Genomic DNA, 13,884 nt, shown 5'->3' with positions numbered 1-13,884 from the left:
GCTGTTTTCAGTCAGCTGTGATCTGGCACTTAAGAGGATTGTTGAGCCCAATCAGCTAGGGGTAGCTAGTCCAAGAGTGAGTTCTAAGGGAGGCGCTAAGACTCTAGGGATTTTATTTGGCTGCTCAGACCCATCCCCTCAATTTTTTCTTATATCTGAAGGTATGTCTATGTTCCCTAGACCAGTGGTCCCCAACCTTTTTTGGGCCATGGACCGGTTTAATGTCAGAAAATATTTTCACGGACCGGCCTTTAGGGTGGGACAAATAAATGTATCACGTGACTGAGACAAGCGTCAAGACTGAGTCTTAGACAGATGTAACAGAGGGAATCTGGTTATTTAAAAAAATAAAACATTGTTCATACTCAAATATAAATAAAACGGAAATAATGTAAGTTATTTATTCTTTCTCTGCGGACTAGTACCAAACGGCCCACGGACTGGTACCGGTCTGTGGCCCGGGGATTGGGGACCACTGCTCTAGACCCTTGCTCCTCCAGCTGTGATCTGTGGACCCGGGTACTTGTCAAAAATGAAGACTCAGGCTCCACCCCAGACACACGGATCAGAATCTATATATTTTAATATAATCCCCAGGGAATTTCTGTGCTCCCATAAGTTTGAGTTACACAGGTCTAGGGAAGAATCCTCTGGAAAGCTTGTGAAACAACAGTTCTGGGTACCCCTCACCCATGTCAGCAGGTCTAGGGCAGGCCTGAAAATTTGCATCTCTAGTTCCCAGAGGACGCTGAGCACTTGGAGCCATGGTCTAAGATTACTGATCCTCTAAGCCAGGGGTAGTCAACCTTTTTATACCTACCGCCCACCTTTGTATCTCTGTTAGTAGTAAAATTTTCTAACTGCCCACCAGTTCCACAGTAATGGTGATTAATAAAGTAGGGAAGTAACTTTACTTTATAAAATTTATAAAGCAGAGTTACAGCAAGTTAAAGCATATAATAATTACTTACCAAGTATGTTGGATTTTTGCTAAGTTTGGCAGAATAAATCTTTTATAAAACAACTTACTGCCTGACCAGGCGGTGGTGCAGTGAATAGAGTGTCGGACTGGGATGCAGAGGACCCAGGTTCAAGACCCTGAGGTCACCAGCTTGAGCGTGGGCTCATCTGGTTTGAGCAAAAGCCCACCAGCTTAAACCCAAGGTCGCTGGCTCCAGCAAGGGGTTACTCGGTCTGCTGAAGGCCCGTGGTCAAGGCACATATGAGAAAGCAATCAATGAACAACTAAGGTGTTGCAACGTGCAATGAAAAACTGATTGATGCTTTTCATCTCTCTCCGTTCCTGTCTGTCTGTCCCTGTCTACCCCTCTCTCTGACTCACTCTTAGTCTCCATTAAAAAAAAAAAAAAAAAAAACTTACTATAGTTAAATCTATCTTTTTATTTATACTTTGGTTGCTCTGCTACCACCCACCATGAAAGCTGGAACGCCCACTAGTGGGTGGTAGGGACCAGGTTGACTACCACTGGTCTAAGCCATGTGCACATCAGAACCAGCCGGGGAAGGAACTTTTAAAAACTACACATACCTAGGTCTCTCCCCAGACCCACGGGAAGAAAAGTTTCCAGGAACAGGCCCAAGTAGGTAAATCTTTATGTTTCCAGGGGCTGACAGTGTGAACTGTAAGTGGGCAGTTGGGGCTTCTGGTCTTCCAATGGCCCTTAGGGAAGAGCCCTAGCTGGTGCAGAGAGGGGCACAGGCAGTGTGGTGGCCTTACTTAACACACAGCCCCATCAGTAACTGAGCCTGACTGTGAGAAAACTGGAATGATAATTCAGACTTTCCAGGGTGGGGGGAGGCAGATGTCCTCTGAAAAGGCCCCAGGGTGATCCTGATAAGGCAGCCAGGCAGCTCAATAATGAGCTCCATGGCTGTTGGTAGAATCATGCTGGTTGCCAGAAATCTTTCCCACTGGTCCCCATCATATGACTGAAGCCACCAAGGCCAGAGCTCCATGCCGATAGGAATGAGAGAGCCCAGACATGGTTCTTATCTTCTCACTCTCCTTCCACACAACCCCACACTCAACCAAGCTGGGCAGCAGGCACTTGGGAAAAATTTTTGCCATACTCTATATGCCACCCTGTCTCACTGCAACACATGCTCTCTTTACCTGCTAAATTCTATAATTTCGTGCCCCCTGCCCGTATTTGCCCCTCTCTCCTCTCCTCTGACCCTCCTCCTTCTGAGTCTCCCCCTCTGCCTCCCATCTGTCCCCTCCATCTCTGCTCCAACTCCCCTCTCTGTTTTGCCCCATCTCTCTCTCTCTGCCTCTAGCCCTGATTCTGCCCCTTCTGCTTCTTCTCTACCTCCAGTCCCCTCCGATTCCTCACCCTTCTGCTTTCCCCTTCTCTGCCCCTGTTCTGCCTCTCCACACTCTCTGCTCTCACCCACATCTCCCTGCCTGTATCCCTATCACTGCTTTCCCCCCACTCTCCCTGACCCCCCCACTGTGACATCTGCCTCTGCCCAAACCCTCTTGACTCTGCCCACCTCTCTGCCCCTCATTACTACCCTACCCCCTGCCCAGGCTCTCTTCCTCCCCTTCCTTTCTGCCTCTGTAGTGCTCCCACTTCTGCCACTGCCTCTACCCCCGCCACTGCCCCCAACCTGTACCACTTCCACTCCTCTGTCTGCCCCCTGCCTCCCCTTCTCTGCCTCACTACTTCTCCATCTCTGTCCCCATCCCTGCCTGCCTTTCTCTGACTCTGGCCGCTGCCTCTCCTCCCCTTCTCTGCCTCTACCCTTTCCCTCCCCATCTTCCTCTGCTTCCATGCCTGACCCCTGCCTCTGCCCTTGCCTGCACCCCCATTCCCACCCCTGCCCCGTTTCCTTCTGTCTCTGTCTCTGCCCATGCCCCCCTCTGCCTCTGCCCCTGGCTCTGCCCCACACCTCTTTCTCCCAATCCCTGCCTCCGTCCTCCCCTCCCTGCCTCTGCCCACCTACCTCTGCCTCCCCCTCTGCTCCTATTCCCCCCTCCACCTCTGCCCCCCTGCTCCCCTCACTGTCCCTGCCCTTTAGCCTACACTCTCCCTCTACCACCATTTTCCCTACCCTTTTCCCTACACTCTTACCTATCTCTCCTACCCCACTCTCTGCCACCCCACTCTGCCTCTCCCTCTGCCTCCTTCTGCCGTCTCTGACCACCCATCTACCTCTCATTCTACCTCTTCCTGCTGCTGCTCCTGCTCTGCACCCACCTCTGCCTCTCTTTTCACATCTTGCTCTGAACTTTCCTCTATCCCCTCTACCCCTTTCTCTACTTCTGCCCCTCTCTCTTCTTCTGTCTGTCTCTCTCTGCCTCCCCTCTTCTGCCTATTCCCCCCCACCGCTTCTCTCTGCCTCTTTCAACCACTCTCTCTCCCTGGTCCTTTCTCTACCTCTCTCTGCCCCCTCTCCCTGCTTCTTTACTTTTTTGTGTGACAGAGAGAGAAACAGAGAGAGGGACAGATAGGGACGGCCAGACAGGAAGGGAGATGAAAAGCATCAACTCTTTATTGTGGCACCTTAGTTGTTCATTGATTGCTTTCTCATATGTGCCTTGACCGGGGAGTCACAGGAGAGAAAGGGGCCCCTTGCTCAAGCCAGTGACCTTGGGCTCAAGCTGGTGAGCCTTGCTCAAATCAGATGAGCCCACGCTCAAGCTGGTGATGTTGGGGTTTTGAACCTGGGTCCTCTGCATCCCAGTCCGATGCTCTATCCACTGCGGCACCACCTGGCCAGGCTCCTTGCTTCTTTCTTTCTTTCTTTCTATCTCTTTGCCCTCTATTTCTCCATTTCGCTCTCTCTCTTGATGCTCCTCTGTCTCTCTCTCCCCCCTTCTCTGCTTCTGATCCTTCTATCTCTACCCTTCTGCCACTCTCTCTGCCATGTTCTCTCTGTCACTCCATCTCTGTCTATCTCTCTTTGTTTGGCTCTGGCTCTCTCTCTCCTGGATTCCAGGTCTATTTCCATGGCACAATCTCCCATCAGGAAGGTAAATCCCCAAACTCGCATTTGGATGTTGAAAATGAGGGGAAAAGCAGCACATGCCTCATAGTCTGCTTTGAACTAAAACCATCAGGGCCCAACTGGCTTAGGGAAGGGTGGTCCATGCATGGCTGGATACTAAGCACCAGGAGATGACAAAATACCCTGCAGCTTCTTATCTGCCATTGGTTTTTGAATAGTCATTTCCTTCAGTGATCTTGAGGTTAGAGGGGCTGTGGCCTGGAACAAGGTATGGAGATTCCTAGATTCCCTGGTTAAATTCCCTTTCCATAATGTGAAAATCATTTATGTCTTCAAGGTTCATTCATGTTGTAGCATGTGTCAATATTTGCTTCCTTTTTATGATTGAATAATATTCCATTGTATGTATATACCAGGGGTAGTCAACCTTTTTATACCTACCGCCCATTTTTGTATCTCTGTTAGTAGCAAAATTTTCTAACCACCCACCGGTTCCACAGTAATGGTGATTTATAAAGTAGGGAAGTAATTTTACTTTATAAAATTTATAAAGCAGAGTTATAGCAAGTTAAAGCATATAATAATAATTACTTACCAAGTACTTTATGTCAGATTTTCGCTAAGTTTGGCAGAATAAATCTTTATGAAACTTACTATAGTTAAATCTATCTTTTTATTTATACTTTGGTTGCTCTGCTACCACCCACCATGAAAGCTGGAACACTCACTAGTGGGCAGTAGGGACCAGGTTGACTACCACTGGTATATACCATACTTGTTCACCCATTTGTCCGCTGATAGACACCTGGTCTTTAGTTTCATCCCCATTTCTAATATCTTGCAGGATCTTGCATTTCCAGCACAGCTGGGGATTGTGTTTCCTTGCATTGACAGAAAGGGAGCAAGAGAGGCAAAATGACTAAGGTGTAGGGCCTTGGTTTGCAAGGCTGAGGAACAGATGATTGAGAAAAACCACTTGCACAATAAGTTACTTTTGGTGAGAGGTTGTTTCTCATTTTCTGCTTAGATTTTTTTTTTTTCATTTTTCTGAAGCTGGAAACAGGGAGAGACAGTCAGACAGACTCCCGCATGCGCCCGACCGGGATCCACCTGGCATGCCCACCAGGGGCAATGCTCTGCCCACCAGGGGGCGATGCTCTGCCCATCCTGGGCGTCGCCATGTTGCGACCAGAGCCACTCTAGCGCCTGAGGCAGAGGCCACAGAGCCATCCCCAGCGCCCGGGCCATCTTTGCTCCAATGGAGCCTTGGCTGCGGGAGGGGAAGAGAGAGACAGAGAGGAAAGCGCGGCGGAGGGGTGGAGAAGTATATGGGTGCTTCTCCTGTGTGCCCTGGCCGGGAATCGAACCCGGGTCCTCTGCACGCTAGGCCGACGCTCTACTGCTGAGCCAACCGGCCAGGGCTCTGCTTAGATTTTTAATGAATTTGAATAGAACTGAATGAAATAATAGAAGGGGTCATATTCTACACATATACACTGATCTTCATTTTGAATAAACATGAAAGTTTATGTACTCTTCAATTTTAAGATATGCTTGAATCAGACCACATAGGTCAAAATATATTTGAAATCTCTCACCTGTCTTGTCATTTGCCAAACACAATCAATAAACTGAAGAAATATTGGTGACCGGTCAGCATCAGCATGGTTGTCACTGCCATGGCCCACTCGCTGAAAAGAAACAAGAGATTAAAAGTTTTAATGTATGCCACAGTCCTTTCAAAAGTCATTTTACATTGCTTGGTGACAAGAATCATGTCTCACTTGTATGTCCCAAGGTCTAACAGATTCCTAGTGTATAGCAGGCACTCAAAAATGTTCACATAATTGAACTGACTTACTTTTCATTACTCGTAGGAAACAAAATTTCAGTGTACTATATTTTTGCATGTTGATAGTTTTATAATGTTTAATATAAATGGGATAAAGAGTTATAAGCAAACAGCCAGCATATTTCAGTCCAAATGATGGGCTCAGCCACCATACCAAGTGCACAGTGTCACCATAGGATTATCCATTAGCAGCTCATAAAGCACATTATGACTGCCATTTTCTCCACAAGTGAAAGAAACAGTTTTCCATTGTTCAGAAATCTCAGGAAGTCTGAGAATCAAAATAGTAATTAACAGTATACAAATTTTAAGCAATTCTACATGACTTGGAGAACCCCCAAAATCACACTCTTGAAATGGTAATAGGTAGAGTCTTTGCTCTAGGAGTCCAATGATGTATTTATTTATTTTTTCCAATTTTGAGATATGATTGATAGCGAGAATTGTATTTTATACGTTTGGATATTTTAGCAGATTAATAGATTCATATTAAAAGTAAAAGCTAACTTCCAATACATAAACAAGACTGATAAAGATATTGAAAATAAGTTAAACAACTCAAAAGTAAGCATTCTAAGATAAGCTTCAATAATCTGATGACTCAAATACACTAAGCAAAAAAAGAAAACACATTGTGAAGATAGAACATAATCACCACACACTAACAGTGAGAAATACTGAGTCTATGAAATTACCATCAGGAAAGACATAGAAACAAGGAAATGACCAAGTCAATGTCAACATCTCAGAGTAAAACTGTATTGCCTTCTTTCTAAAATTTTTTAATTGTGGTAAAATATATATAACATAAAATTTACCAACCTAACCATTTTAAGTATACAGTTCAGTGGCATTTAGAACACTCATATAGTGTAGTCATCAATATATCCATCTCCAGAAATTTTTTATCTTCCCAAACTGAAAATGTCTGCATCAAACAGAAACTCCCTATTCCCCTCCCCCAGCCCCTGGCAACCACCATTCTACTGTCTATGAATTTGAAAGCTCTGAAGACCTCATCTAATTAGAATCACATACTATTTCTCCTTTAGTGACTGGCTTATTTCGCTCAGGATAATGTCTGTCCTCAAGGTTCATCCATGTAGCATGTGTCAAAACCTTCCTTTTTATGACTGAATAACATTACATTCTTTGTATAGACCATATTTGTTTATCCATTTATCTGTTGATAGACACTTGGGTTCCTTCCACATGTGGGCTACTCTGAATACTGCTGCTGTGAACATGGCTGACCAAATGTTTGTTTAAGTTTCTTCTTTCATTTTTGGGGTATATACTCAAAGGCAGAATTGCTAGGCAAATGGCAATTCAATTTTTTTAAAGAACTTCAACTGGTTTCCATGGTAGCTGCATGTATTGCCTTATTTCCTTTGTATACAAGAATTCATAGAATCTGCTCTTCAGTCTTTCAGAACACCCGGTATGGCTGTGAAAAAAGAACTTAAGGAAGGTACCTTATGAACAGTTTCACACTAACAGTTCACAATTTAGGATTCATTCTTCTTTGAAAAGACATTCACTGAACTAGGTTGTGTGTAACACATCTGCCTGGCCTTCGGGATTTCAGGAATTTTCATGCGTCTGAGGCCAGGTCCTTGGCTAGGGACCTGAGGTACAAAGACAGATGAGACATAGTATTCATACTTGATGAATAATTCCTTTATGGTCTAGTCATGGGAGAAAGACCTATAAATAACAAGAATAGTAAAGTGTTTCAATGGGTATGGGGGGCCATAAAGGAGCAAGTGGACATCTTATGATGGGATAGAGGAGTGAACAAGGAGGGAAAGTCACACAAGTCATTCATGGAGGAAGTCTCATTTGAGATAAACTTTGAAGGACAGGAAGATGTCTGCTTACTGGCTGGCCAGGGGGATATTATATCAGAAGCAGTGGGGGGCACGAGGGGTACCATTATTAGCTGAGCACAGCTGAGGCTCAGAGGATGAGGCAAAGAAAGAGAGGCAAAGTGAGGCTGGAAAAGTAGACTAGGGCTAGATCACCAAGTATTTTGAGTGCTGCACTGAGGAGTTTGCTCCAATCCTGTAGGCTACAGGAAGGCTCTGAGCAATTCACACTAGGGTGTAGCAGCATCATATCTGCTTCTTAGAAAGCTCAGTCTGGCTACAGTGAGGATGATGAATTGAAAGGACACAGACAACAGAGAGGCTTGTTAAGAGACTGCCATAGTAGTCCCAAGGAAAATGACCAGGGTTGAATTAAGGGGGCATCAGTGGCAATGGCAAGATGAAAGATTTGCAATAAATGTATTTCAGGTCATGGGACTGCCTGAGATCACTAAGGGATTAAGCATACAGAATACAAATGATTCAAGGACTGAACCCTGGGGGAGCCCAAATTTAAGAGGTTGAGGATAAAGGGAGGACCAGAAGTTAGAAGGAAATTCAAAAGGTTGTAGAGACCTAGAAGCCAAGTGAGGGAAGTATTACCAAAGGAAGGAAAGAAGCAACAGCATCAAATACTCAGGCCAAATAGGAGAAGGACTTGGCAACGTGGCTGTCATTGATGACTGTGACAAGAGCAGTTTTGAGGAGAGGGTGTTGTGAGGAGGAAGTCTGGCTGAAATGGGTTTAAAGACAGACTAGAAGGAAAGAAAGTGATAGTGCAGACAACAACTTTTACTGAAGGAAGAAGCGACAAAGGAGTTTATGATCATGTTTAAATAATAAAGGAGCCCAAACTTATCCACACTGCATGGGCCAGGTACTGTCCTAAACACCTTACATATAAACTCATCCCCAGCCCACGATACTCCATTTCAGAGAACAGAAACCAAGACACAGAGAGTGAAGGCATGTGTCCAAGGATCTGACAGCAGCTCCCTAAAGGATGCTATGGAACTGCCCTTCTTTCTCCTCCATGAGAGTGCAGGCACAGTGGGTGCAATCAGCATCCTCAAGGCTGGAGCTCCTTAGGTCCTTAAACCACCCATCCTTCTGCTTTCCACAAATGAACCCAAACGGGGTTTTGGCAGTATTGCAATTAAACACAGGGTTCAGAAAGAATTCCCAATAATTCAATAGCCTGGACAAACCAAGAATTAGCTGCCATTTGGACATAAAAAAATGCATCCCAAGAACATTCTACCAGATAACCCAGCAATCCCCCTCCTAGATATACACCCAGAAGTAAAAGCAGACTGTTAACGGGCTTAGTTGTATACCCTACAAATTTGTATGTTAAAGTCCTAACCCCTACTAATCTCAGAATGTGACTGTTTTTGGAAATAAGGTCTTTAAAGAAGGGATTTAAATAGGTGATTAAACTTAAATGAGGCCATTACGGTAAGCCCTAATTCAGTCTGACTAGTGTCCTTATAAAAATAAATTTACAAGTATGGAGATTCCTCAAAAAATTAAAAATCGAGCCTGATCAGGTGGTGGTGCAGTGGATAGAGTGTCGGACTGGGATGCGGAGGATCCAGGTTCAAGACCCCGAGGTCGCCAGCTTGAGCACAGGCTCATCTGGTTTGAGCAAAGCTCACCAGCTTGGACCCAAGGTCGATGGCTTCAGCAAGGGGTTACTCGGTCTGCTGTAGCCCCTCAGTCAAGGCATATATGAGAAAGCAATCAATGAACAACTAAGGTGTCACAACGAAAAACTAATGATTGATGCTTCTCATCTCTCCCCGTTCCGGTCTGTCTGTCCCTATCTATCCCTCTCTCTGACTCTCTGACTCTGTAAAAAAATAAAAAAATTAAAAAAATTAAAAATCGAACTGCCTTTTGACCTAGCTATCCCACTTTTAGGAATATACTCTAAGAACACCATAGAATTGTTCCAAAAGGAGAAATGCACCCCCATGTTTATGGAAGCATTGTTCACAACAGCGAAGATCTGGAAATAGGATCCGTCAGTGGACGAATGGATTAAAAAGCTTTGGTACATATACACTATGGAATACTACTCAGCCATAAGAAATGATGACATTGGATCATTTACAATAACATGGATGGACCTTGATAACATTATACTGAGTGAAATAAGTAAATTAGAAAAAACTAAGAACTATATGAATGCATACATAGATGGGACATAAAAATGAGACTCAGAGACATGGACAAGAATGTGATGGTAACGGGGGGGGAGGAGAGAGAGAGGGTGCGGGAGGTGAGAGGCACAAAGAAAACCAGATAGAAGGTGACGGAAGACAATTTGACTTTGGGTGAGGGGTAGACAACATAATCAAATGTCAAAATAATCTGGAGATGTTTTATCTGAACATATGCACACTGATTTATCAATGTCACCACATTAAAATTAAAAAATTTAAAAAAGACACTATCAACAAGATGTTACAATAATAAATGTATAAATTTAATATAAAAATAAATAAATAAATTTACAGATACACACAGAGAGAAGACCATGTAAGGACACAGCGAGAAGGCAGACATCTACAAGCTAAGGTTAAAGGCCTTAGGAGAAACCCAATCTATCACCATCTTGATCTTGAACTTCCAGTCTCCAGAACTATGAGAGAAATTTCTGTTGTTTAAGCCACCCAGTCTATGATACATTTTATGGCATAAACTTTTACAGCAATGTTCACAGCAGTGCTATTCATAATAGCCAACAATCCAAGTGTCTATCAACAAATGAGTAAACAAAAAGTGGCATGATACATACAATGAAGGACTATTTAGCCATAAAAAGGAATTAAACTGATACATGTTACAACAAGGATGAAGCTTGAAAACTCTATGCTTAGTGAAACAAGACAATCAAGAAAGACAAATATTATATAATTACACTTACATCATCAGGTACCTAGAATAGGCAATTCATAGAGACAGAAAGCAGATTAGTGGTTGTCAGGAGCTGGGGGAGGGAAGGATGGGAGTGACTGCTTAATGTGTATGGGGTTTCCTTTTAGGATGATGAAAATGTTTTGGAACTAAATAGAGGTGGTGATTATAAAATATTGTGAATGTACTAAATGCCACTGAACTGTACACTTTAAATGGTTAATTCAGTTATATGAATTTTACCTCAACTTTTATTTTAAAAAGTCATACCTACACTTTAAAAAAAAAGTCCTACCAGGAACATACAATGCTGACGTCCATAGTATTATATTATGGCAGTTGAGGTCTGATAGAGCAAAAAATCTATGCACATGTGCGTGTGTGTGTGCACGTTCTATGATACACACATGCATATGCTAGAGCAAAACAGCTAGAGCATTAACCTGTCTCAACTCACCAGTGCAAACCTATGTCCAAAACTTATCCACTCCTTTTCTATGAGAGTCTCAAATCCTTTAGTGGTACGGTAATAACTGTCCAGCATCAGCATAGCCAGAGACGTCAGCTGGGCTGTTCGGTCCCAACCATCGATGCAATGCACCACCACTGAGGTTTTCCCAGACTCTATTTTATCAGCAATTCTCACTGCCCCAGCAAGAAGCATCTTCAGAAAAGAAGGCACATTATTAGAACAAGCAACATTTAACTTCTATTATAGCAAAAATAATTCTGAGGAGAAGTTTGAAATTCAAGTCAATAAACCAAACAAGAATGCAGTCAATTGAAAATCACTAGAAACTATCATGGGAGTGGGGGAGCTTCATTGAGAAAAACAACAGCAGTAAATAGCATCCTTTATTAAATGGCCAAAAACTACTTTAAAAACCAAATGTGAGGTAAGCAGTATCCCTTTTTATTATATTACCAAAGCCCCCAAAGAAGACTACAGTCTGGATGCTGCCCATGGAAACTAAGGAAGCCCAAGTTACACAGCAAAGATGTGCTTATTTGCAATGTTGAGAAATCACTTGGATACAGGTTTATGGCACTAACACAGAAAAATCTTATCCAGAAAGCATGTAAGGGACTGGCCCTCTTTACCTTTATATACTCCAGCCAATGTGTCCCATCCACATTGGATAGCCACCGTGTCTCATCAATTGAAGGGTACACGATCTCTTTTAATTTACGTAGTGATTCTCTCATCACATGAATGTTATGGATTTCCAAGAATACAAGTTCCACATTTGGGTAAGCACTTTCACTTTCATATCCCCCACCTTTTGCCTGTAAAAGACAAAAGGCAGACATCATTTCATCTGAGTTATCTTTTCTGTTCTCTCCAGTATTACCAGAGACCATTTAAAGAAGCAACAAACTCATCTGTTTATTATAAACTTCCTACATCTTTTGTATGAGTTTCCTGTGGCCACTGAACAAAGCCCCACAAACTGAGTGGCTTAAAATAGAAATGTCTTCTCTCACCATGCTAGAGGTGGGAAGTCCAAAATCAAGACATTGGGAGAGCCGTGCTCTCTCAGAACTCTCTTGTAGAGGATCCTTCTTTGCCTCTATCAGTTTCTGGTGGTCCCAGGTGTTCCTAGTTTATAGAAACATTTACTCAAATCTCTGCCTCATCATCACATAGATTTTTCCTTATGTCTGTGTCTCTTCTCTTCTTATAAGGACACCAGTCAGATTGGATCAGGGCCCACTCTAATCCAACATGACCTCATCACAACTTGATTACATTTGCAAAGGCCTTATTTCAAAATAAGGCCACATTCACAGGTACCAAGGGTCAGAACTTCACCACATACTTTTAATGGAGACACAATTCATTCCTAACAATCCTCCATCACGTATCATCAATTCTTAAACCATTAAGAAAGGGACCTTACTCAAGGCAATTTAGATTTAAAAAGTTGTTATTACCAACTATCTGAAAACAAAAAGTTTTACTACCACAAAATTTCTGTATAATAAAATGTTTTTTTTTAAATCCCTAACAATGAGATTTATTCAAGCAATTTTAGTAAACTAAAATGCAAATGTAACAAAAAGGGAGATATGGTTCACTCCTTGGTAATCTCACAAGAAAATCTGATCTAACATTATTTTGTACAGATCAACATTCAAAACACAGCCTGATCAGGCGGTGGTGCAGAGGATAGAGCATCGGACTAGGATGCAGAGGAACCAGGCTCAAGACCCCGAGGTCGCCAGTTTGAGTGCAGGCTCATCTGGCTTGAGAAAAAGCTCACCAGCTGGGACCCAAGGTTGCTGGCTCGAGCAAGGGGTTACTTGGTCTGCTGAAGGAGAAAGCGATCAATGAACAACTAAGGTGTCAAAAACGAAAAACTGATGATTGATACTTCTCATCTCTCTCTGCTCCTGTCTGTCCCTATCTATCCCTCTCTCTGACTCTATCTCTGTCCCTGTATAAAAAAGAAAAAAAAAAAACCACTCAAAACACATCTGTGATGAGAAGGTAGAAAAACTGAAACCCTAATAATACATTGCTGGTGGGAATTAAAATTGTGTAGTATCTGGAAACAATTTTGATGGTTCTTCAAAAAGTTAAATATGGAATCAACATATGACACAGCAATTCTAGTTCCACAGAATTGAAAACAGGTATTTAAACAAAAACTTGTACATGAATGATCACATCAGCACTATTCACAATAGCTAAAAGGTAAAAACAACCCAAATGTCCATGAATGGATGAATAGATAAACAAATTATGATCTAACTATAGAATAAATATTTTTCAGCTATGCAAAGGAATTAAGTATTGTTCCATGCTATAACATGAAAACATTATATTCTAAGTCAGAGATGCCAGGCGCGAAAGACTATTGTATGATTCCACTTTTATGCAATGTACAAAACAAGGAAATCTATATAGTAAATTAAATTAGTGGTTGCTAGGGTATGGGGGAGGGCAGAGGGTGGTAGTGACTGCCAACAGGCACAAGGTTTCCCATTTGGGGCTATAAAAGCATTCTGGAATTAGACAAGAGTAATTATTGCACAACATTGTGAATATATTGAAAGTCACTGAATTGTAAAACTTTGGAATGTTTAAACGGCAAGTTTATGTTACATGAATTTTATATCAATAAAAGCAATAAATGCATCTGTGGACCCAAAGACAACACTCATCATTTAGGCTCCAACCATTTACCAAATGGGTACTAATGCTCAACCCTGAGCTAGATACTGGAGCAACAATTATGAACAAGTGTAGACTATGGTCCTCAAGGC

At 42.7% G+C, this 13,884-nt stretch overlaps 1 protein-coding gene across 6 annotated transcripts in view; it reads right to left on the bottom strand.

Annotated features, from left to right (window-relative positions):
- MTMR1 (myotubularin related protein 1) overlaps positions 1-13,884 on the bottom strand; it is a 99,854-nt gene that overhangs the window by 27,876 nt on the left and 58,094 nt on the right. For all 6 annotated transcript variants that reach the window (XM_066248918.1, XM_066248923.1, XM_066248919.1 and 3 more), the window contains 3 exons: positions 11,716-11,901; positions 11,072-11,278; positions 5,571-5,663 (listed from right to left, as the gene is read on the bottom strand). In XM_066248918.1, the coding sequence (XP_066105015.1) occupies positions 5,571-5,663; positions 11,072-11,278; positions 11,716-11,901 (486 nt within the window). The remainder of the gene's footprint in view (positions 1-5,570; positions 5,664-11,071; positions 11,279-11,715; positions 11,902-13,884) is intronic.

This window comes from Saccopteryx bilineata, chromosome X, assembly GCF_036850765.1.
Source record: "Saccopteryx bilineata isolate mSacBil1 chromosome X, mSacBil1_pri_phased_curated, whole genome shotgun sequence".
Taxonomy (NCBI): domain Eukaryota; kingdom Metazoa; phylum Chordata; class Mammalia; order Chiroptera; family Emballonuridae; genus Saccopteryx; species Saccopteryx bilineata.
Note: the sequence above shows the minus strand (reverse complement) of the source record. Positions and strands in the feature narration are given on the sequence as shown.